Below are 25,557 nucleotides of genomic sequence, written 5' to 3' on the forward strand. Positions count from 1 at the left end.
ACTACTTCAGAAAATTAACCCAGCCCCCTTTTGATCCCAAAACAGACACCCAGATATAAGACAAAATAAGTCAAACATCTAAAATTCAGCAAGGAATAAAGTTTACTACAATTACATAAATACTTGTATATTTGAACACCGTCTAACGCAGTCATAGAACATAGTACGTCCCACCTATCAAGTTTTCAATATTCCACACCCGAAGTATTCTTCTGCCCAACAGGCACCCCAACAAAAGTTTTAATGATATGCATATTATTATTCCCTCCATTCCCCCAAAAATGTGTTATATATTATAATAAATATATCTAGAAAAACATAAAAGAATTGGGTGATGGAAATACGACAGATAGGATGTAAGAATCAAAAATGAGCTCAATATTCAAGGGGAGAAATGCTTCCATCGACATGAATGCACTCGGTAAATTTCGATTACATTAGCCAGTATTTTTACCTCGGTTAAGTATGAAATTAGAAATAGATTTAAGTGTCGTTATAAAACCCAGTCGGGCTAGAAAATAAGGGAAATTGAAGTTCATTGGCCCCACTATCAAAACCACTGGCTCAGGTCAACGTAGCAGTAATTTATCCCAATACCAGTGATGACATTACTCGAAATCCTAATCTCAAGCCCCGCGTTTACTGCAAAATGGACCCGAACTCATTTGTGCTAGTATTTGACACCCCAGTTATTGAGAAAGTTGATACGCTCCGTCAGCCACGGGAGTTATGACGTCCTCACTTGAAATTAATCACAAAATCTATAAAACGATTGCATTAAGGACAATTTTTACAGCATAAACGACTGACATAATTTTCAGATAAATTTGTGTGTGATGGGTGAGGCAACAGTACAGAGGCCCGTAGAGATGGTCACAAAGCACATACAGTCCCTGACAAAAGTCTTGTCGCTTATCCATTTTGTAGAAACAATTGCTAATAACCTGACTTTTAATTATTCAATTGGTTTCAGAAATGGCTCATATGAAAGCCAAGACCCTCCCAAATTATGTTGAACGTACAAAAATATATTTGTTTCACTGAACAAAGGTTTATAATTTAATAGAGGTGTAACGGTACACAAAAATCTCGGTTCGGTACATACCTCGGTTTTGAGGTCACGGTTCGGTTCATTTTCGGTACAGTAAGAAAACAAAATGCAAAATATAAATGTGCTAGTTGTTTATTACACACTTTTGTGCTTTCAACAATAGGAACAGTAGCCTATAAAAAGCTAGAATTGTGCTCAAAAAGTAGCGGGTATTTAAAGATAATAATCCAACAACAATTTGCCTTTCAGACCCCACGTATTGGTCAGCTTTCTTTCTGAAAGAAAGAAGAAAAAAGAAGTCCTGAGCTAAAGAGAAAAGCAATCCCAATGACAAATATTTTAACATGTATTTTACAAATGAAATGCCTCAATGAATTTTTTTCCCCCTTATGAACGGTTTTCAAAAGCTTTATTGGTGGATTTTCTCAAGTTAAAGCGTCACACAGAAATGAATAAATTTAATTGTGTAAGCAGGATCTGTGTATTATTTTTATTATTTAATTACAGGTGTTTTAGCTCATTTCAATTTATTTAATTTAAATGGGCTATTATTTATTTTATTATGTGTTTGTATTTTACAAATGTGATGTAGTATTCATTTATATTGTATATTTTATGTTGTATAACTATAGTTCCTATGTGAATATTAGTTCCTACTTGTTTTGTTGTGGTAGGAGGGTTTTAAACACAGGGCCGTGTTGGTTATTATTATAGCAGAGAAGACAACTGTAAATCAACTAAGACAAGTCAACTGTGCCTCGATCTACCACTCAAGTGATCTGTTGGACTCAAAAAGTGGGTTACGATTACATATTAGTTTGAAAATCGACCGGATCCACCGTATTTTTACATGAGTGACTTCCGGTCTGCCCGGTCTGCTAGCTAGTAGTATTGACGCAGGATGGCCGCGTCTCGCGTCAAATAATAAACTCTGCCGTTCTTTTCGCATGCATCGCATTGAGCCGCTTCCGGGACGCGTACTCAAGCTACGGCGCAGGGTCGTAAATCGGGTCTTCCTTGACAGCGCAGGTCTGACGCGGAAGTATAACTCGGCCTTAACACGCGGCTGCACTGCACTGCGACTGGTGTGCATTGGCTGATTGACTTTAACGGCCACGTTTCACTGCGTTCTCACCCACGATGTCGTGCCATTGACAGAGAGGACGGAATAAATATAATCTACACAAAGAAACTGTAACCCAATCGACTCACAGCCTCGAAAAGTAAGGGTTACATTACGTCAGAAACTCGTTCGGTACGCGCCTGTTCTGAACCAAGCACCAAGTACCAAAACGGTTCAATACGAATACATGTACCATTACACCCTTATAATTTAATGAAGACATAAAGGTCAAATTTTGGCAAGACAAAAGTTTTGTCGCCTACAAAAAGTAGTGTGAAAATTGAACAAAAAATGTACTTCAAATACAAAAATATGTTGCATAACATAAGCGAATTAAGTAATGGTGCTTTGAGATCCAAATTTAATAATATGTATGACTTCCATGGGCTTGAAGGACTGCATTCATGCGATTCGGCAAGGATTCATACAATTTATTGATGAAGTCATCAGGAACATCAAAGAAAGCAGTCTTGCATGCCTCCCAGAGTTCATCAACATTCTTGGGTTTCGTCTTCCATGCTTCCTCTTTCATCCTACCCCAGACATGCTCAATGATGTTCATGTCTGGTGACTGGGCTGGCCGGTCCTGGAGGATCTTGATCTTCTTTGCCTTGAGGAACTTTGAGGTAGAGATTGAAGTATGCGATGGAGCACCATCCTGCAGCAGAATTTGTCCCTTTTTATGGTTAGGAATGTAAGAGGCAGCTAAGATTTGTTGATATTTCAGACTATTTATGTTGCCTTCCACACTGCAGATCTCTCCCCCATACTGGATGTAACCCCAGACCATGATTTTGCCACCACCACACTTCAGTGTTTTCTAAGTGAATCTCTGATCCATGCGGGCTCCAGTAGGTCTCCTGCAATATTTGCGGCAACTGTGGTGTTATTCAATGGAAGAGTCATCTAAAAAAAAATCAATTTTTGCCACTTTTCCAGCATCCATCCTTTTGACAGGCTGTGTGGGTCTTGGCAAATGCCACACCGTTTTTTAATTGTCTTTTGTTTAATGTTGGTTTCTAGGAACTGATTTGACCATGGAGGCCATTTCTAGACAGTATTTGACAGACTGTTCTGGTTGACACAGGGACTTCAGGTGACCAGGTCTCGTGGAGTTCTGCTGCAGTGGAAAAAGGGCTGGCTTTGGATTTTCCAGCCAACAACCGGGTCCTCCCGAGCAGTTGTCTTGCGGCGTCTGCCCTTACCTGGGCTTGTCAAAAACGTCTCCAGTCTGTTCTTATCTTTTTTTTATCCTCTGGACCTGACGCTGAGACCCATTGAAGGTGTCTGCCACATCTGCAGTGGATCTCGGTCTTCAGGCTCTTGATAATTAACACTTTGGTCTCAGGAGGACTCTTAGGCATCTTGTCAGAGGTCAGGTTGTAGTTGATGTGGCGGCCTAGTGCACTGGGGTTCTTTTTATACACACCTTAGAGTTAATTGATCTATTATTGGTAACAGGTGAAGCTCTAATCTGGGACTGTGTGCATCATTTGACAAGGCGACAAGACTGAGGTCTTTGCGAAAATTGACTCAATGGGCTTTACCAAAATCCAAACACTTTTCAACAGGTTTGTTTGGCACCGAAATGTTATTCCAAAACCTTTTGGGATTAAAATCATCCATTTCTTGTAAGAAAATATTGATTACAAATATGTTAGAGGGACACTTCAGGTCCATGTGTATGCAAGCGACAAGACTTTTGTCAGGTACTACATATAGCAATATACAAAGTGCCATCCTTTTTTTTTTTTTACTTCCGGATTGTCCTCTTGCCGTCGTGGTGTGGCTTTTTGCAGTTGTGCTGTGGCTTTTTGCATTCGTCTCACGAGCCATTTGAAGTCGTGTTGCGAGCTATTTTCATTCGTGTTGTGCCAATTGGGGTTCGTGTTGTGGCAGTTTGCATTTGTGCGTTTTTCTTTTGCATTCGTTTTATGGCAATTGGGGTTCGTGCTTTTGCCAACTTGCAGTCGTGCTTTGGCAAGTGGGAGCCGTGCTGTGTTAGCTTGCATTTGTGCTTTATTACTTGTTCAAAGCGTTTGCAATTGGGGTTCATGTTTGGACTTTGCATTTCGTCTGACACGTCTCGGCCACCGTAAGGGGGTGCTGAGGATCATCTTATCATCATCTTTTTTTTCGACCGCGAATTGAATTTCAGAAGATTTCGCTGTTTTTGTGAAAATTCATTTTTGACAAATGTTTCAGCCTCCTCTGTTAACAGTTAACTTTTCCGTTCCAATGGCGCCTTATCCAATGTAGTATGCAAGGTGTCAGATGTTGACCAAGTTAGTAACAAAAAACAACCTTTTTCATTATATATATTTCAACCCCCAAGTTTAAATATAATATTGTTTTAATGTTTCATTTATTATTTTTAACAAAACAAAGTCAAATCAACCAAACTTTTTTTCCACCCGAACACCAGGGGGTGCTGCAGCACCCGCAACATCCTATTCCCGCGCGACTGGCAAGGAACCACTAGGAATAAATGAATTTTTTTTTCGTTAATTGGCACAATACACACTTTTTTCTGGCCCCACCGGGTCAGTGGTTGGAGCATTTTAGTGGCCCAGATAGTTTAAAAAGTACGTCCAGGCCATATACATTGTCAACCCCTGCCGATACATATGTGCTGTACAAAACGTACATGCGCATGTTGTTGGACTGACAGTTTAGTCCTTGTGCCGTGTAAACCTGGAAAATTATTTTCAGTGCGATTTAGAAGGAATAGAAACCTAGGGCAGGCATGAAAATGGGTCAGGGGTTAAAAAGGTGAGAAGGGTGTGGAGGAAATATGTTCCGGCGTTCTGCCAAAATGTCCTACGTCGGCGAAACGTCCTCCATGAGGCAAATTTGACCATTTCAATTTTTCACATAAGGCTTAATATTCGAGTTAGCGGGGGTTTAATTAGTTGAAGGAGTTGATTTCAACCACCATTGACTAGCGCTAGCTTAGCCACCCAGGAGCCCTGAAACTAACAAATAACTGGCAAACTGCACAGAATTTGTTCAAATCAACTCCAACGACTAATTAAAGCCCGGCTAACTCAAAGATTAAGCCTAATGTAAAAAATTCTGAACTTCCCCTTTAAAAAAAAGACCATTGAATATGGCCATTAATATGTTGTCTATAAAAGTTTTAGAGCACTAAAACAAACAAAAATGAATTAAATGAACAAGAATCCTTCAAAGCATTTCATAATGGGTCCAAATTATTTTTCGAACAGATCATGTGACTATAGCACCTTAGAGACAGCTGTTTGCTTTGCTTAGCCAAAACTACAGCTGAGGAGGCAAGATGGATATTTAGAATTTATTTAAACATAAACTTTCAAAACCTTCAACAACTACTGAGCTTGAACAGACGATTGAGCATGAGCAGTATCAAAAAGTTACCTGTTGTGCTGTAATTCCAAGTGGTGCTGGAATTGGATGCTTTTAGCGGTCGTCTTTTTGAGCCAGCGCAAAGTTCGCAGCGCACTGAGATATTTTTGTCATCTTTACTGGACAAAAATTCACAAAAACGTAATGGCTGTGTTTCCAGTGTGCAAATGCAGCCGTTTGTAGTATATCTCCTGCCTATTTCCTGGCAACGTAGCAAAGCTATGTTGTTTCGGCCGCAAACTCCCAGCGCTCATGGCTCACGCATCATGGTAATACACGTGACCTGTTTTTTTTCCCCATCCCAGATTAGAAAATGTGACATGTGATGTCACTCCCATGACTACAGTTTTCTTCATTCTACATGCATTATGGGGCAATAACAAAATAGTAACGCACAGGCATCAAGGAAATTAACTTTAATCAAATTACTGATTTAGAAAAATGAACGCATTAGATTGCTCTTTGCTGAAAGAAAGTAATCAGATTACAGTTACGCATTACTCACATAACGCGTTACTGACAACACTGCTTTTATATTACTGTTAAATACCCAAGCTTGACGTTAACTTAACGGGAGCTATTTTTTCACCGGAGATTTGGCTAGCTCTGGCAGTGTTCAACGCAAGCTGCAACGAACGGCAGGAACTTTGTCATACCACAAAATATGAAAACGATTGAAACCATTATTCACCAAATTCAATATGCTGACAAATGCATTCATCTAAAAAAAAAAAATTAGGAGTGAGACCTCCCCTCGTCCAGCGAACGTGAATTTGTGCTTAGGACAGTGCTTCTCAATTATTTTCTGTCACGCCCCCCCAAGGAAGACGTAAATGTTTCGCGCCCCCCCAAACTCTCTGCCGCCACCGTAAATAGTATCATTTGTCTACAAAATTACTATTATAAATACGCATGTGCCTAACATTGTGTCCTTTTTTTCTAATAAAGAAAAAAAGTAACATAGATCAACTTATAATAAAGTATAACTTTATTAACATTGTTTTGTTTGTAACAGAGAAGACTTGACGTGCATCAATTTGCCTGAATTAAAAAAAAAAAAAATTCACATCCAAACTAAAAAATACACTCAAGGTACATTTTTGACCATTTGATACAGAAAAATAAAATGTAATAAAATCAGTAAATAATAACAAATTAAAATTGATTAGAAACATTCACTCATGAGGACAATGTGCCAAAAAATTTGACCGAAAAAACAAATCTGAATAAAAGAAGAAAAAAAAGTGTCCTTGGACAGGACAGTTTTTATTTTTGCTGCACACAGTATTTACCTCCTTTGCAATGGTGTGGAGTTATTTTGCAATTAGCATGCTAACTATGCTCACTGGCTTACTAATATAACACTGACAAAGCAGGACGATTGTTGGCAATATTCGGCACGTTTTCACTGAAAAAATCAAGCGGCTTAACAATGAGATTGGGGTCTAATGTCTTTAAGTGGCGTCTTAATTGATTTGGCTTCTGGCTGTCTGCTATAATTATTTTTAGACACAGTAAACAGTGGTCTTTCAGCATCACCCACTGTATTAAAAGTCAAAGCTAAAAGGCAAACGCCACGAAAAAAGCGCATTCACGGCGGCCGAGGTAGAACCGTAGGTGAGGGCGGTCGTCGTGACGATCCCAAGCCGAAAATGGCACTTCTCGGGCGGCGACGTGAGAACCGGACAAGACAGTGGGTCGCTGCGTGAGTGAGTCCGGTCGGAAAACGGCTTTCGAAAACGGCGGTGGCACACTGCTCTTCATATCTGTTGTCTGTGTGTGCTGAGTGCTCTTCCTTAGTTCAAAAATACTGCGCGCACTCTGAAAATGAGAGCGCCACTGCCACCTACTGAGTGGATGTGCAAGTACACTTTATTCCAGTACGGCAAAAAACAAAAAACATGTTCCCCGAGGTCACATGCGCCCCCCCTGGCATCGCTCTGCGCCCCCCCAGAGGGGCGCGCCCCACTATTTGAGAAGTACTGGCTTAGGACAAGATCATCTGTCGCAATTAGCGATCTTTGACACTCTCTTTTTTTCCCCCCTGCATTCAAACTTGTTTTCCTCTCAGCGGCTGTGATTAACCTCAATGAAGTTGCTCTCCTAGCTAAGCCTTGCCTATCATTCGTCTTTGTAAGTTTTTAGTAACTTTGTGTATTGAATTTGAAAAGAAAATGTGTGTTTTGTATTTGGCAAAGTTTTTCATGAAGCTAAACTGTTGAAGTTACTCACACGTGGAAAAATCCGATTGTACAACATTTTAAATGTATTCAATTGGTATATTTCAGTTACCACGATTTGACAGATCAATAAATTGAAGAAAAGTACGCCTTGTGTTTGGAATGTTTGTTTTTGGGGTTGTTGGAATAGCGTGACTGACACGTGCAGCATCAAACAGGGGAAGGGGTAAGCGCTGCCGCGCCAAGCCACTTCTGGCTGCATTTTTGACACATTAAAAATATCGAATACGTACTACTGTATGACGGAAAATTTTAGTGGTTTTGTAACCGCGATGTTTTCTTAGTATGGTTAACCGTGAAGGTAGAGCAGGGCGGTAAACCGAAAATTTACCGTCACCGAAATTCTTAACGATGACCGACGTAATTTTGACCATGTCGGTAAATTCGGTAAATTAATAAAACAAGAAAATAGTCTTTTCATCCCGCTTTGATTCTGTGTTGTTCGTATATGTTCATTCCCCTTTAAGAAAGCAGTGAATGTGCTTACGTAGGGAGTCACGTGATCATCGGGAAGCCAATCAAACAAAAGCCCGGTAAGCTAACGCTAGCAGCTAACGCTACAAGCAAAACGTGATGGAGTGTGGCTTAAGGGAGGTTCACCAAACTTTCAACCGACATTTAGTCGACTCTTGGTGGCATCCAGACGGGCTTTCACCCGCTGTCCTCCTTTGTTCTCACGATTTCCGGAGATGGTGCTTTCAGTGCTTTCTACTGGTAGCCAGGCTAACGCTAGCTAGCGGCTAACGCTACAAATGAACGTTATGGAGTCGGATAGAGGCTCTAACCTTGTCGAAACGGCTGAACTTAATGAGTGGATTGGGCACGGACTGCATCTAGCAATTACTATGTGGCGTTATTTTGTATCTGTCTGTGTGTGTGATTCCTCTGATAGCTTTTGTGATGGTAAAGAATTCTGCATAAAGTACAATCCAACGGCGAAACTTATAATGACCGAGAAATGGCCCCAGCTATTTTTATTGTGCGTGCATTTATGAAAAAATGCACGGGGGGGGGGGGGGGGGGGGGGGGGGGACCCTTAAACCATAAAGTAAACACTTGTATTTAATACTTATATCACAGCAGCCATTAACAATAAGTTGTCTTTTTGAAGTGTACTGTTCAAGCTGCAAGTCATTTGTGTTACAATTACATGTTTGCACAGGCATATTGATTTTGACAATGTACATTGTTCAAGTCATACACGCTGTTATAAATGTTCATACTTGAATTCTTATTGCTTACAATACATTTTTATTAGGGCTGTCAAACGATTAAAATTTTTAATCGAGTTAATTACAGCTTAAAAATTAATTAATCGTAATTAATCGCAATTCAAACCACCTATATAATATGCCATATTATTCTCTAAATTATTGTTGGAATGGAAAGATAAGACGCAAGATGGATATATATTTTCAACATGCGGTACATAAGGACTGTATTTGTTTATTATAACAATAAATCAGTTCTAAATCAGTTATAGAAATTTTATATTAAAACCCCTCATAATGTTTTCGTTTTAATAAAATTTGTTAAATTTTCCATCAAAAAATAAACTAGTAGCCCGCCGTTGTTGATGGCAATAATTACTTACACTATTAAATCAGTCGCACCCAAACGCCAGCAGAGGGCAGCAAAACTCCGCAAAACACAATTAACAGGTGGGCCTTTGACTTTAGTGACATTTAAATATGTCTGAGCTGGGCAAGTGCGTTAATTGCGTCAAATATTTTAACGTGATTAATTAAAAAATTAATTAACGCCAGTTAACGCGATAATTTTGACAGCCCTAATTTTTATAAATTTAATGTTTAGACTGCATGTACAATTGTTAAATACAGTATATCAAATTGAATGCTGGTAAATAAATCAACAAGAAATAGTTAATCTGTATTTCATGCATTGATTCAGATTTTCAAATTATATAACAGTCCGCTTGGGCGAATTTATCGTTATCGAGATAGATCTGCTCAATTTATCGTGATACATGTTTAAGGCCATATCGCCCAGCCCTACGTGAAGGTAACCGGCACATGCCTACACCCCCCCCCCCCATTAAAAATTTTCTTCTCGGATCTACACGATTCACGTAGGTCATCCTTTTTTACTTCAAAATGGCGAATTTCGCCGAAAGGTGAGAGATTTTCATGCCCGCTAGGGGATGTCACTGGCTTCTGTGCAGAGTGGGCGATTAGTTCCTGTGGCCATTGCGACGCCCAGTTGCATAAATAGGAACAAAGTATTATTTTGCATCGATATCATATCTCCTTCGATTATGATGCTACTCGTTGACAGATTCCTTAAAAAAATGAAACTCGTTCTTGCCCTGGCCAGCACACACTAAATCAGAAAGTTTGACGACCAAATTATAGCGTTCTTACTTTGTCATCTATGTCTGTGATGTTCATGCAGTAATAAACATCATACTTGAAGTAATCCTTTAGTATCCTTCGCAGAATATCAAAAGAGATGTATGATCTAGAAAAAAATAAGCATTCAAAAATTCAGTATTAAGGAAGTTGATTTGTAAGGTATCCCGACAGTTGAGTGTGTGCCGCTTACCTGGCATGTCCCATGTGAGACGCGTCATACACTGTTGGCCCACAGCTGTACCACGTGACCTTGTTTCCATTTTGAGGTACAAAGAGCTCCTAAAAATTCAAACAGTGAGGTTAAATATTTATAATGGGATGGAGATATTTGAGTCGATCAACAACAGGTCTTATTGTTCTGGCAATAATAGTCCCAACAGGTCTTTTTCATTAAAATGACCCATGCACAAATCTCACTTGAAACCTTTTGGGAAACTGAGTAACCATTACATTATGTGAGTTGTTTTAGAGTCTCGATGGCCATTGGAGGGTTCTCGCAAGTTTTAACAAGTTTAATTAAAGGCTTTTGAATTTCTTTTTAAGACCACTTAGAACGGAATCTAAAGCCAGAAATTTGGAAACTTCACAGCCAACCTCACAAAAAAATCTAACTCCTAAAATATAAAATCTATTCCGTTTCAATTCACCATTATGAGGTGAATGTGAGTGTGTTTTAGGGTGGTTCATAGTGCATTATCATCAGCATTAAATCTACTGTCCAGAAATTTAATGCTTACATTGATTTTATAGTACATTTAAGACAATTGAGAACCTTAATTACACAGATTTTAATTCAATAGGACACGCTGGAAGCCTGCCTTGGGATCTAAATTGCTTGAGGCTTTTTATGACACTGGTTGGTTTACCCACAGCAAACAGGTCTTGCAGCCTTGGTGGTCCCTGCGGAAAAGGGAAAGCAGTGCTTTCCCCAGTGCTTTCAACTCTGTGTATCGTGAAAAACAGGCTCTGCTGACCTCGACTCGGGACGCTGTGAAGGCCTAAATTGTAATAATGGTCTTGTCTCTAAAGTTTGATACCATGGACATTAAGGGTGTAACGGTACATGTAATAATTGTAATAATATAATAAATTGTAATAATGGTCTTGTCTCTAAAGTTTGATACCATGGACATTAAGGGTGTAACGGTACATGTAATAGTATTGAACAGTTTCGGTACGTGGTAGTCGGTTCGGAACGGACACATACCGAACAAGTTTCTGACGTAATATAACCCTTACTTTTCGAGGCTGTGAGTCGATCGGGTTACAGTTTCTTTGTGTAGATTATATTTACTCCGTTTTCTCTACTATAATGAGGACCAACACGGTAGGACAGTCCAGAAACGTCAACGGCGCGACAACATAGCCGCCGCAAGAATGCAGGCGTTAGAATCAGCCGATGCACACCAGTCACAGTGCGGCAGCGTGTAGATGCGTTTCGGAAGCGGCTCAACGCGACGCACGCGAAAAGAACGTTTATTTTTTGATGTGAGACGCGGCCCTCCTGCGTCAATACTACTAGCTAGGATCGGACCGGAAGTCACTCGTGTAATAATACGGTGGATCCGGTCGATTTTCAAACTAATATGCAATCGTAACCTACTTTCTGAGTCCATCAGATCTCTTGAGTGGTAGATCGGGGCACAGTTGACTTGTCTTTGTTGATTTACTGCTGTCTTCTCTGCTATAATAATAACCAACACGGCCCCGTGTTCAATACAAAACCTTCTTACCACAACAAAACAAGTAGGAACTAATATTCACATAGGAACTAAAGTTATACAACATAAAATATACAATATAAATGAATACTACATCACATTTGTAAAATATAAACATATAATAAAATAAATAATGGCCCATTTAAATAAAATAAATTGAAATGAGCTAAAACACCTGTAATTAAATAATAAGAATAATACACACATCCTGCTTACACAATTAAATTAATTAATTTCTGCGTGGCGCTTTAACTTGATAAAACCCACCAATAAAGCTTTTGAAAACCGTTCATAAGGGAAAAAAATAATTCATTGAGGCATTTCATTTGTAAAATACATGTTAAAATCTTTGTCATTGGGATTGTTTTTCTTTTTTAGCACAGGACTTCTTTTTTCTTCTTTCTTTCAGAAAGAAAGCTGACGAATACGCGTGGTCGGAAAGGCAAATTGTTGTTGGATTATCTTTTAATACCCGCTACTTTTTGAGCAGAATTCTAGCTTTGTATAGGCTAATGTTCCTATTGTTGAAAGAACAAAAGTGTGTAATAAACAACTAGCACATTTATATTTTGCTTTTTTTTTTTTTTTTTTTTTTTACTGTACCGAAAATGAACCGAACCGTGACCTCAAACCGAGGTACGTACCGAACCGAGATTTTTGTGTAACGTTACACCCCTAATGGACATACAGCTCCATTGCATACTGCAACTAATGATGAACAGATACCAGTATCGGCAGGGGGGCCGATCCGGCACTAAAATGGTGGTATCGGTGTATACCAACAAATAGGGTGCCGATACCACTTACTAGTCCAGTAATATAACACTTGACCGCAAACTTCTTTCTCCTGACACTCACTACACTCTGTTGTTGTGTGATCACACGTGATTACTTTACATGCCAAGCAGCTATCGCCATTGGCCTGCTCCAGACCAATGAGAGCAGGCCAACAGCTGCTCTTAACAATGCCAGGGCAGCTTTCTCATTTGGAGGAAAAACAAACTAGGAGAAGAAAATGTCGGCGGTCTGGTATTATTTCAGCATGGAAACTCCATTGAGTACAATGGCTGCACGCAAGATTTGTGGCCTGAAAGTTTTGAGAGGTGGAGTTAAATCGGCCAGTTTCTGTACCTCCAACCAGATAAAAAACTTTGAAGATGATTTTGAACCGACATCTGGAGCAGCCAAGTCTCCCAACTTTCCCTGCTTCGCTTGACAGCTCACTGGAAAGCATAGTTCTTCATGCGAATCAATTCAAGGGATCCCACACTGGCCAAGCTACAGCAGGAGCAACTGAGAGTGTGCTGCTCAACTGGAGCAACCCTAAAGTTAAAGGTACTTTTCTTGTCTTTTCCTGAAAGAAATACCGCAGTAATTTGAAACCTATTTTAAAAGTGGTGTAGAAGTAACCAAAGTAAGCTAAGCGGCTAAATTGTGTATAGGGGTGTGTAGGTCAATGTTCCCTCTAAGCTGCGCGCATGTGCAGTCGTGCACTGCTTGCACACACTTGCGTTCAATACACCAACGCGACGCTCCCAATGGTGGTGAAAAGTGAGCGTGACTCCTGTGCTGATTTACTGAAGCAACATTCCGTTGCCAATCTTTGCAAGCGCAACAGTATTATCTAATTTTAGACTTTAGGCTCGACACGGTGAATATGAATCTTGAGTGTCCTTATTTTCCGAACAGTTTTAATGTGGGAGTTTGATATGTTGTACTCACATTGTGGTTGTTCATTATGTTTTATTTATTAACTCACCCATGCCACAACTGGACCTTACCGAAGCCAAAGTAGGACTCTTCCGATGGTAAAAGCAGGCCTCCCACATATAAGATAGTACACATCTCATGAACAATGGTCTTTTTCATTTTAAGTGGGCCAAATCAATTATATTAAAAGTAATGAAAATTGCTGCTGTAATTTCATTCTTTTAATAAGCCAAGTAAATTGCTATGATCTAAGGTTTTGAACAGGTGTGATACTGGTGTGCGGCCACAGTGTAAACATCTGATGTTGCTCACGGTGGTCTAGAGTGCTCAGGGAGCTTGTGTGTCTGTTCAGACACATGAAAAATTAGAGGGAACATTGGTGTAGGTGTTTGAGAGAGTCTCACTCGTGCGCTGCTATAAAGATGGAGTTGAGTTATGTTGCTGCTGGTGCACAGAGAGGGAGGCTGATAGAGACAAGATGCTGTGGTGAGTTATTATTAGTTATATTTTCATGAAAGTTGCACTATTTGCCCTTTAGAGCAAAAACTCAGGGGGTTTAAAAAAGTTTACTCAGCTCATTCAGAGATTATTATTATTATCAATGTATTTTTATTTTCCTACCTTTGGGCTTGTATAATACATATTTTAATTTCATGAATTTAGCACTATTTTGGCCTTTTGAGAGCCAAAGGTTTAATCAGCTATTGTCACCCACACAAGTTATGCAATAAAAAGTTCTCCTGGATTCACTTTGTATTAGTCTTTTTATTGTTTCACAAAGGTAAGCAGCAGCCTGACAAAGCCATGATAGAAACGATTTCACATCCAAGTGTGTAGCTCTTCATATATATATATATATACACAGTGTAAATATAAATATATAAATATATATATTTCAAACGGAGTGGTATCGGTATCGGCCGATACTACACAGCCAGGTATCGGGGCCAAAAAATGGTATCGGTGCAACACCTACTGCAACCCGCTCTCATTAAAAAAAAAACATTTCTAAAAACCAGGTCTAGTGCCTACTGTGGCAGTGCAAACTCAGAAGCTGAACATCCAAGGCGGAGTTTGACTTTTTTTGGGGACACAACATGTTGATGACTCGGAAATGCAGTGTCAGCAATAAAATTAACTTACAAGAATATTTATTGTAATAAGTTGAAAATGAGCGTTTTTTTGTTTCACATCATTCTTGAGGGGGATTCCAAATCAGGCTGCTTAGGCTATACTTTTCGCCAAGATTGTCATCCATTGAATATGGTACGGCCACAGGTGTTGTGCCAATGTAGTTACCCCAGTCAAAAATTGTATCCCCTGGGCGGAGCCACTGCGCTGCACTGATTTGTGTGTTTTGGTGATGTAGTTATCTACGAGGTTTTAAAACATGACACATCAAAAAAATATATATATATTTTCTGTCATATAACGCAACATACGTACAGAACATAAAAGAGGCAATATTTCACTGTTTTACTTGTAGGATGACCTATAACTGTTATTACTGTAATTCAAGTCCTGTATGGAGTGTCTCCAGTTTAATAAACGTCGATGTCCAAAATATATAACTGTGGTTCTTTTCTGGCTTCAATTAATTGTTTAAGTCAACGTAACTCATAACTAATGTGTGTGTGCGTGTGCTCCCGCGGCCAGGGGACACAATTTTTATATTGGCATGACACCGTTGGTGGCTCTGTTATACAATTAGGATCTTTAGTGGGGCAAATTAAAACTCCGCTCACCATTTGACGGTGCTCTCTACAGTTTCATGGTCCACATTTTAAATCTTTGGTTATTGCTCAGTAGTTGTTGTCACTTTTGAAAGCTTAGGATTGAAAAAATGTACGTGTATCCATCTTGCCTCTTTGGACCTCGGGTGGTTTTGGCTAAGCAAAGCAAATGACCGTCCAAGGCAGGGTTCCCCAAACATTTTCCTGTGAGGGCCACATAACTTTTCCCTTGTCTGATGAGGAACCGGGGTCAGTTTGTAACAGACAAGGTGTGACGATTGCAGGAGTGCCTAAATATAAAAAATTATTGTTTTTCAGAAAGCCAAAATCAAATAACCCTTCTGGATTCTTCACGGAACAAAAGTAATAAAATAAAAACAATAATAATATAATATAATATAATATAATAATAACACTATTAGTTAAATAGATAATAACCAAATAACCCTCTCTGGGTTCTTCACAGAAAAAAGCCAGGAATTAAATAACAATATTGAAAACAAAAATATACAGTATTATATGTATGTATGTATGTGTGTATGTATGTATACAGTGGGGAGAACAAGTATTTGATACACTGCCAATGGGTTTTCTCATTGGCAGTGTATCAAATACTTGTTCTCCCCACTGTATATACAGTATATTGTTCAGGGGGCCGGACCAAATGTGGAGACGTGCCGTATCCGGCCCGCGGCCCATAGTTTGGGGACCCCTGGTCTACGGTGTAGTCACATGATCTGTTCGAAAAATATTTTGGCCCATTATAAAAATATCTTTTGTTCTTTTCATTCATTTTTGTTGTTTAATTGCTTTACAACTTTTATAGACAATATTTTACTGGAAAAGTCTCAATTTTAAAATCATATACTATATAGGAAAGTCAATTACATGTAAGCCTGTCGCAATATGCAATAATTCCATTTATCGCGCGGTATATAAAAATGAAGACGGTAATTTTCCTGCTGCAATTTATCGCCTCACGTGCACGTGCGCGCGCGTGACACACGCGCTTGAGGCAGATGTGTGGCAGACGTGCTTGACAGCGCTTTTTAAAGTTCAGCTTCCTTGTGCCACGCTGTTTTATTAATTTCTGGGTATGTTCGTTTTATACATTTGAGTTTGAGTGACCGTCATATAATGGATGGACGCAGGGCCGAGTGCACTGTCGGCGCACAACAATGAGCGAGCGGAATGAGGAAGAGGATGAACCAGTCTGCAAAATGTTTCTGGAGGTTGTTTCAACAAAGATGGCCAACAGAATAAATCTACATGCTCATTTGAAACACTGTCATCCTCTCCAGTTTTTACTGCTTAGTAAGAAAACTGCATCGCAACAAGCGGAGCCTCCTCGTCAAGTTAATTGACAATTAGAGGTATTCGCTTGATGTGAGAAATACAGACGACACCGCGCAAAATAGCGTTCCCTCACGGAAAGTGAAGTCCGCTACATTGCTGAAGAAATGAGACCGTTTTACCTCTGTTAAATGATATTTGATACCTTTGGGAGCCAAATTTTTGTTACTGCTACTTAATAAGTCTATTTTTCTCTAATGTTGTTGAAATGCAATTAATGTTACTGCAACTTTATACCTATGTGCCTAAATGCTTCAATTATTAAGTGCAATTTTTTTCTTGAAAAAAGACATTTATTATGTGTTTCTGTGCGGTATTAATATTGTTGTCTTTTACTTGTAAGAGGCATGGTCTATTGTTTTTAGTTGTGATTTCTTAAAAGGTATTTTTTAATTTAAAAGTAAACATTTATTGCGTTTAAATGGGTGTACTTGATCTATTAATATATACTTTATTCTCACTGTGTTACTGTAAATCGATTAAAAGGGGATGGGACTTGATAAGCATATGCTCGTCAGCCCTTGTCTTTTCTTCGTTTTTTTCGGGTTGCTCATATCACATCTTGCAAATCTCAATGATACCAATGATTATGACAATAAATAAATAAATGCTCAAAAAAATTTTTTTTGGGGGGGGTGGGCGCAATAATATCGCATATCGCAATAATTTATGAGATAATTTATCGCCCACTAAAATTTATCTCGACAGGCCTAATTACATGCAATGACACTTGTCGGCCACCAGGGGGCTGGCCCCCTGCCCCCCCTGAAAACCCGTTTATGCTGACCATAGGTCCATAATATCTGACAATGACTGACCCTCAGACATTTTAAAATACCCTGTGTGCACCATCACTGGCTTGATGATTGTTTCACTCTTAATATTTTTTTTGCCAATTTCATTGTGTTGGTTTTGTTATTTTATTTCATTTTAAACAGCTTCCATACCTTTGCTCTAGTCAGACTATTGTAGAGTCGAAGTTGGGGAACATCTGTTCCAGATGGCGGAGACCATTTAGGCTGTACCCTCTTTCCTTTACCTGCAATCAAATTGTCAAGAGTATTAAACAGGGCAAACAATTAGTTTACATAACATAACATAACATGCTACATAAAATTCTTCATTTTTCATAATCTCTCCAACTGGTGACTGATGATGACCACTCCATCAGTCTAACCTGCCATTACATGGTCTTGTGCCAGAATTTAAATACCTATAAATTTCAGCCTCCTTGGAGAAAATCACTTGAAGGTTTATTCATACAAATTGACAGAACTGAAACCCTTTAAATATGCGACTGCCCTTGAGTGTGTCACACAAGGGCAGATTCGCGTCACAAAACGCGATACAGTGGGGAGAACAAGTATTTGATACACTGCCGATTTTGCTGGTTTTCCCACTTGCAAAGCATGTAGAGGTCTGTAATTTGTATCACAAGTTCTCTTCAACTGTGAGGGACGGAATCTAATACAAAAAAACAGAAAATCACGTTGTATGATTTTTAAATAATAAATTTGCATTTAATTGCATGAAAGGAAGAAAGGAAGAGGTATTTGATACATCACAAAAATCGAACTTAATATTTGGTACAGAAACCTTTGTTTGCTATTACAGATACCAAACGTTTCCTGTAGTCCTTGACAAGGTTTGCACACACTGCAGCAGGGATTTTGGCCCACTCCTCCATGCAGAACTTCTCCAGAGCCTTCAGGTTTCGGGGCTGCTGCCGGGCAACACCGACTTTCAACTCCCTCCATAGATTTTCTATCGAGGTTCAGATCTGGTGACTGGCTAGGCCACTCCAGGATCTTAAGATGCTTCTTACGGAGCCACTCTTTAGTTGCCTTGGCTGTGTGCTTTGGGTTGTTGTCATGCTGGAAGACCCAGCCACGACCCATCTTCAGGGCTCTCACTGAAGGAAGGAGGCTGTCAGCCAAGATCTGGCGATCCATAGCCCCATCCATTCTCCCCTCAATACGGTGCCAGTCGTCCTGTACCCTTGGCAGAGAAGCAGCCCCAAAAAGTGATGTTACCTCCTCCATGTTTCACGGTTGGGATGGTGTTCTTGGGGTTGTACTCATCCTTCTTTTTCATCCAAACATGACGAGCCGAGTTTAGACCAAAAAGTTCAATTTTGGTCTCATCCGACCACATGACCTTCTCCCATTGCTCCCCTGGATCATCCAGATGGTCAGTGGCAAACTTCAGACGTGTTTGGACATGCACTGGCTTCAGCAGCGGGACCTTGCGTGGGCTGTTGGATTTTAATCCATGACGGCGTAATGTAATTCCAATGGTTTTCTTCGAGACTGTGGTTCCAGCTCTCTTCAGGTCATTGACCAGGTCCTGCCGTGTAGTTCTGGGCTGATCCCTCACCTTCCTCATGATCAGTGATGCCCCACGAGGTGAGAACTTGCATGAAGCCCCAGAATGAGGCAGATTGACCGTCAACTTGAACTTCTTCCATTTTCTAATATTCGCTCCAACAGTTGTTACCTTCTCACCAAGCTGCTTGCTTATTTTCCTGTAGTCCATCCGAGCCTTGTGCAGGTCTATTATTTTATCCCTGATGTCCTTACACAGCTCTTTTGTCTTGGCCATTGTGGAGAGGTTGGAGTTTGTTTGTTTGAGCATGTGAACAAGTGTCTTTTATACAGGGTAACAAGTTCAAACAGGTGCAGTTACTTCCGGTAATGAGTGGAGAACAGGAGGGGTTCTTAAAAAAAGAACTAAGAGCCGAAATATTTACTAGTTGGTAACGTATCAAATATTTATTTCATGCAGTTGAATACAAATTTATTGTTTAAAAATTATACAATGTGATTTTCTGGATTTTTCTATTAGATTCCGTCCCTCACAGTTGAAGAGAACTTATGATACAAATTACAGACCTCTACATGGCTTGCAAGCGGGAAAACCAGCAAAATCAACAGTGTATCAAATACTTGTTCTCCCCACTGTAGATTTAGGGAGGAAAATGATGACCTTCAATTTAGTTGTTATTTGGTTTGGGGTGAAAATATAAAAATAAACTTTCATTAAATCAAAATGTGTCAAAACACTAAAAAAAACATTCACATTCATGAATGCGTCTTTAAGGGCGCGTGAATGCACAGTTCATTTCCATGGGCCAATAGAAAAGGGAGAGAATTATATAGTGTCCATGCTTCAATTATTAACACAGTTACTGATTTGGAATGACAGCCTAGAAGGAAAGAAAGACTGTTGCTAGCAGTGTTGTTTTCATCAACGATGACTACAACAAAAATATTTTGTCGACGAGCCATTTTTTCATGACGATGACGAGTTAAAAACGTGTCTTTGGAGACTAAAACATAATGACACGAATGCGAATTTTTGTCTGATGAGAAAAGAATGAGACGAAAATGTGTCAGAGTTTCTGTCAAATGTTCACAATGTGTGACATTTTATGTGTAGTTCGCCTGCATCGTAGCAATTTCTGGTTGTGTCACTCATATGACGTGCTGTGCGCCCCTAACTCACCCACTAATGTCCTCTCCAGTCTCCCCACTGCCTGTTTTGAGACACACATAGCAAGATTTGTCTTATCTTGGCAAAATGCAACGTTGCTTTAGCCTTTAAAGTGCATGTGACACGAAAAAGCATGTTTATTTCATAATACACGCGGTATTTTATGCTCCTGAATGATATGGACCGCTTGGATGTGTGTGGAAGTGATCGCTATATTTATTTAGTTTTTTTAATCCCGCGCCAGGAAAATGAGTGACTTCCGGTTTCGGTCTTGCATTGAGGAGGAGGGCGCTGTGAAATGTACCGGTGAAGGCGTCCTCTTCACTAAACAGCGGTACTGTTGTGTATGAGGACTAAGGATTCAGCTGATTTTGCGAATTAATACGTTTATTTTTCACATCACGCCAGCCAAACGGCTGCAGAAAAATCTTGCTTTATGAGGGAGAGGTGTGTGCGCCGTTTTGGAGTATCAAAACGTTCCCATTCACCGTGGATATCTGCCAAAACAAGCCCTACTACTGTGGGACCATTGGACTTACGAGGAAGTGAGTAAACATCTTGTTTTGTATTATGTCAAATACGGATACAGAGATTACAAAGTAAACACTACAAACTTTCTTTAGATAAAGGACTACTTACGTTTGATCATTGATAGGCATATAAAAAGCTCTCCTCATGCACATTAGCTGCACAACAACTGCAGCCGCCCTCCTCTGGGGAACGAACTGTAAATTGTTCTCCGCCGGGCGGTTTGCCGATCCATAAAGACAATCGACAATCCAGTCGTCATGTCAAATAATCCGGGCTAGTTACGTGTGATTTTCCGCTTCGAAGACTTTGAAACATCACTCGGTTCGGGTTAGCATTTCGGCTAGCTGTCACGCCCCTTGGTTTGTTTACATTCTCCGAAGCCAGGGAAGGGAAATGACATATGTCCGATTTAGGTGTCATAAAATATTGTTCGGGAGGTGCAACAGTAAAGGTGAAGTCGACAGTTTTGACCATTATGCAGTAATTTTGCCATGTCGTCCTGAATAAGTGCATTTTTATTATTTCATATTCCATTTAGCACAAGACTGTTATTTGTCATGACCATGCCATTTATTTAGCAATTGGGGAAAATACTTGGATAAAAAGAATATCCTGTAAAAATATTGGAGTAGAGAGACTGAAACAATTACATTTTGCGGCTCTCTTCGTCGCGTTTTCCTCGTTGTGAATAATTCCCCCTCAATAAGCTGAATAGTAAAACCGATGAGCCCAGTCACCCGCTGACGTCATCCACCTGTTGGGGACGCTAGAGCCCTATAATGGTAGGCGTAGCTAACCGGCATTTCTCGTCATCTGCACTTTGCTAAATTGTTGTATATAGTCGAATCGTCTCAAAATATGATTCTAATTCACATAATAATTGAGACTTTTTTTTCTCCTGTCGTATGCTCTTTAAAGGTTTGTGCTGAGGAGGGATGGGAATCGAAATCCGATTCCAATTCAGAAGCGGTTCCAAGTGTTTCGAGGCCTTGACATCACAATGAAAAAGCCTCAACGATCCCTTTAACGATTCTGAAAGACGCGAATTGCGTCATCAATACGCGTGGGACGTGTAAGATACGTCACGTGATGAGTCATCACGTGACGTATCTTGTTGTCCAGACGCCTCAAACAAACATGGCGCCAAGAACCACTCGCTCCAAAGTTTGGCTACACTTTACCCGGAAAGAGGGTGAAAATGAAAGGGCAACTAGCAATATTTGCAATGTGTTGATATCATCGAAGGGTAGGAACACCAGTAAAATGATAAAACATTTGCAAACACAGCACGGTATCCGCATCACCGAGTGCCGTGTTTTCGACTCATTGCGGAAACAAAGTGGCTCAAGTAGCGGAGACAGCGGCAGCACAATGGATACTCCAGGTACATAGTTCCATAACTAACAGTGCACACAAGATGCCCTTTGCTTCACATCGACATGTAACATTAAGCAAATGCTATGCCTCGTTGTGTATTTTACACTTAGATTGCCACGATGATGATAGACAGAGCCCGACTTGTTCCGAGGCTGGTAGCACAAGTTCATCGAGGCAGGAAAAAATAGAATGTCACAAGAGAGGATAGATCAATGTCACCGAGCAGTGACTCAGTCTGTCGTTAAAGGGTTACATCCCTTTTCTACAGTTGATGCCCCTGACTTTCGGTAGATGGAATTTGTTCAGGCTTGGCTGTGCTTCTCAGATGGGACTGTTTTATGCAGAAACGTTGGGTAAACGAAAAAAAAAAAAAACCCTGCAGGCCACTACATTAGGCCTACTATTAATTTGTGGTGGGTCTTTTTCTGCTAGACTATTTTGTGACTAGGCTACTTAATGTTTTATGTAAAACTACCCCACTTTTCATTGTCAAACTAGTCCTCCTGCCTGCCTGAATTAAAAACAATAAAAATCAAAGAGAAACTCTAATTGTTAACCCTAACCAGATGTTTCACTGTCATTCTCATATTTCCTAGGGAGATGGCAAAGGTACTCAACCCTAAATAAAAACCCCCAAACAGAGACAGTATAACCAACCGATTCCTGCTTGGTATGCAGTTAAAAAGGAAAACTTGATTTCTGAGCTAAAACATGTCACAAAGGCTGCCATCACTGCTGATGGATGGACCAGTTTTAGCCAGGATCATTACCTCACAGTAACACTACACTACATCAGGAATGGTCGGGCTCAACAAAAAGTCCTCAGCACCAAAGCAGTGTACCAGGCACAGACAGGGACAGTCGTAGCAGAAGAGATTGATGAGATTTTGGTAGAGTATGGTGTCAGAGCGAAGATTGTGGCAGCCACTGTAGACAATGCAGGGAATATGGATGTAGCGGTGAGGAAGCTACAAATCATCAAATTCCCTTGTTTTGCGCACATCCTTAATCTTGGAGCTCAGAAGGTTTACAGCTGTGCTCAGATTTCCAACCGGGCAGCAAGAATCCGCTCTGTCATTGTGTGGATGAAGAGATCCCATATGGCAAAAGTTGTCCTTAAGGAGAAGCAAGACCTGCTCAGTAAGAGAAATACAGTCTGTAGATTACTGGCAGCATAGAATTATTGAACCAAGATAAAGAATGCTGTTTAAGTATTTGTGTTTGTATATATTCCAGAGCTGCCCAAACACATGCTAAACACATGCTCCTTTTGGATGTAAAGACAAGATGGAATTCTCTATATCTTATGATGGAGAGGTTCTGCGAGCAGTTTCCTGCAATACAAGCTGCATCTATAGATCCACGGCTAAGAAAACCAATGGAGAAGGAGAAGTGAGTGATATTGAAAAAAATAACAATTTGATTTTAAGTTCTATAATTATACTCTCATTGAGCCTCAGTTTATATATCCTATAAGCTTACTAAGTCATTTTTGGGCCATAATTAAATGCTATCTGGAAATTGTGAAATTTGTGGTTTCCAATATATTTAAAATATAAACAAAATAATGTATGTTTAGCTTTTCTTGGTGTTTCAGATTGGCTAAAATGGGCAATCAAGATTTGAGAAGGGCGAAGGAGTTCATGCAGTTTATGCGCATGCATTACAAAAGTGCCACCTGTGGTGAGATTTTGCCAATGCTGCAAAAACAACAAACACTACACTGTGCAGGAAAATTACTCTGCCTTCACAAGGAATGTCAAAGAGAACATCATGAAAGATCTCTCCAAAGGTTATCAGGTAAAATTTATGATGATTAATCTCAATAAAACAGAGCTATAGAGACAGTAGTAATTGTTTGTCATGTTATTCATCTACTTTTTTACATTTAAGGATCCAGATATCCAGGGATTCCTGGAGGAGGCCACCATTTTAGACCCCAGGTTTAAGACCAAAGTTGATAAGGCTGAAATCTGGGACCGGATTAGGGGGGGCTGCCATCACAGTAAACACAGATGTAGATGAGGTATGCCAAATTTTCAGAGACTTGTAAAGTGGCAAGTGGGATCTTTAAGTTGGCTTTGTTCTTTGAGCTTTCTTTTTTAATTTGTGACATTTCTATAAAGCAGCCAGGCCAAAGACAGACTCAAGAGGAGTGTGTAGATGGAGAGAAGAGGAGGGTGAACAGGAGGAAGATGACTATGTACGTTCAGCTTACTATGATGATCATTACAAGGATAATAATAGCTTTTTCACAGATTTATTTTTTATTATTATTGTATGCTAAATTTTAGGAGATGCTACAACCAGCAGCAAAGCAGAAAAGGACAGCCTTGGAGGAACAGTTCGAAGAGGACCATGAGCTCCTGACATGCGAAGAAGACAACCCCAGTCTTTCCTTGGCCCAGAGAGTGGATCAGGAGATCCAGTTATATAAAAGTCTGCCCTCCATTCCTAGCAAAGATGACGCCATCCTTTGGTGGTGGAACTAAAGAGAGAGACTGCCGTTGCGGTCAGCACTAACTGAAGGCTTCTTGTGCGTGCAAGCATCCTCCACTCCATCTGAAAGGGTGTTCTCCACAGCTGGAGATACAATAAGCCCAGAAAGAGCACGTATCCTTCCCACAAAAGCAGACACGCTTGTTGTTTTTGCATAAGAATTGCTAATCGAGTGTTCAGTACGGTCAGCAAAATTGCATTTACTGTAGCAGTACACAAATAGTTCTATTGAACCAAAGAGTACGTGATTCGTCACTGGCTGATAGGCACCTTATTTTTCTTTGTTTAACCCTTGAGAGTCGAAGGACGCGCCGGCGCGTCCTCAGCGCACGTCGTCTTTGAAGCGCCCTCACGTTTTAATTACGTCACCCACATGCCTTTGGTTGGTCTCGTTTTAAAGTGCGGAAGTTGCGGTTTACTCTCGTTATTATTTGAAGTCAATCGACCAACTAGAACGTGAGATATTGTCATTTAAGTTTTATAGTTTTATTGTCCTCTCAAAAAAACATTAAAACGCTGCATGGATCATTTGTTTATGTCTATATTTCCATCATTTCTTGTCCTTTTTCAAAACGGAAGCTCCATGAAAAAAACACAAATCAAACGAACCCTTTCGAAGTCACAGTGGAAGCACAAAATGCGTTTTTTTTTTTTTTTTTTTTAAATATAACTGCCGTGCGAGGTTCTACCGAACGAGAGGAAGGAGCGAGGTGACGAGCGACGGCCGTTTGGGTCCAGCGAGCGACTTTGTGTGACTTTGAGAATGAACGGAAAACTAAATTTAGCGCAAGCAGTTGTGCTTTTTGATCAACTTGAGGAAGAGGATGGTCCAAATTCGTCATCATCGTCTTCTTCGGAAGAGTCCTCGAGTGAAGATAGTGACGGATTTGAACACGTGGGTGACGCCATCGACGAGCAGAGGTAAACCAACTCACTCTTTTTTTTTTATGCTGCAAAAGTTTCTTTTGAAA

The 25,557-nt window shown here is 40.0% G+C and overlaps 1 protein-coding gene and 1 long non-coding RNA gene across 3 annotated transcripts in view; one reads left to right on the forward strand and one right to left on the reverse strand.

Moving 5' to 3' along the window:
- LOC130916917 (cysteine--tRNA ligase, cytoplasmic-like) overlaps positions 1–25,557 on the reverse strand; it is an 82,120-nt gene that overhangs the window by 39,565 nt on the left and 16,998 nt on the right. For both annotated transcript variants that reach the window (XM_057837959.1, XM_057837958.1), the window contains 3 exons: positions 17,635–17,726; positions 10,361–10,449; positions 10,180–10,276 (listed from right to left, as the gene is read on the reverse strand). In XM_057837959.1, coding sequence (XP_057693942.1) covers positions 10,180–10,276; positions 10,361–10,449; positions 17,635–17,726 — 278 coding nt within the window. The remainder of the gene's footprint in view (positions 1–10,179; positions 10,277–10,360; positions 10,450–17,634; positions 17,727–25,557) is intronic.
- LOC130916943 (uncharacterized) lies at positions 24,017–25,449 on the forward strand. The gene is made up of 3 exons (XR_009063390.1): positions 24,017–24,113; positions 24,217–24,290; positions 24,382–25,449. It is a non-coding gene; the product is annotated as an uncharacterized LOC130916943 (long non-coding RNA).

This window comes from Corythoichthys intestinalis, chromosome 1 (genome assembly GCF_030265065.1).
Source record: "Corythoichthys intestinalis isolate RoL2023-P3 chromosome 1, ASM3026506v1, whole genome shotgun sequence".
NCBI lineage: Eukaryota > Metazoa > Chordata > Actinopteri > Syngnathiformes > Syngnathidae > Corythoichthys > Corythoichthys intestinalis.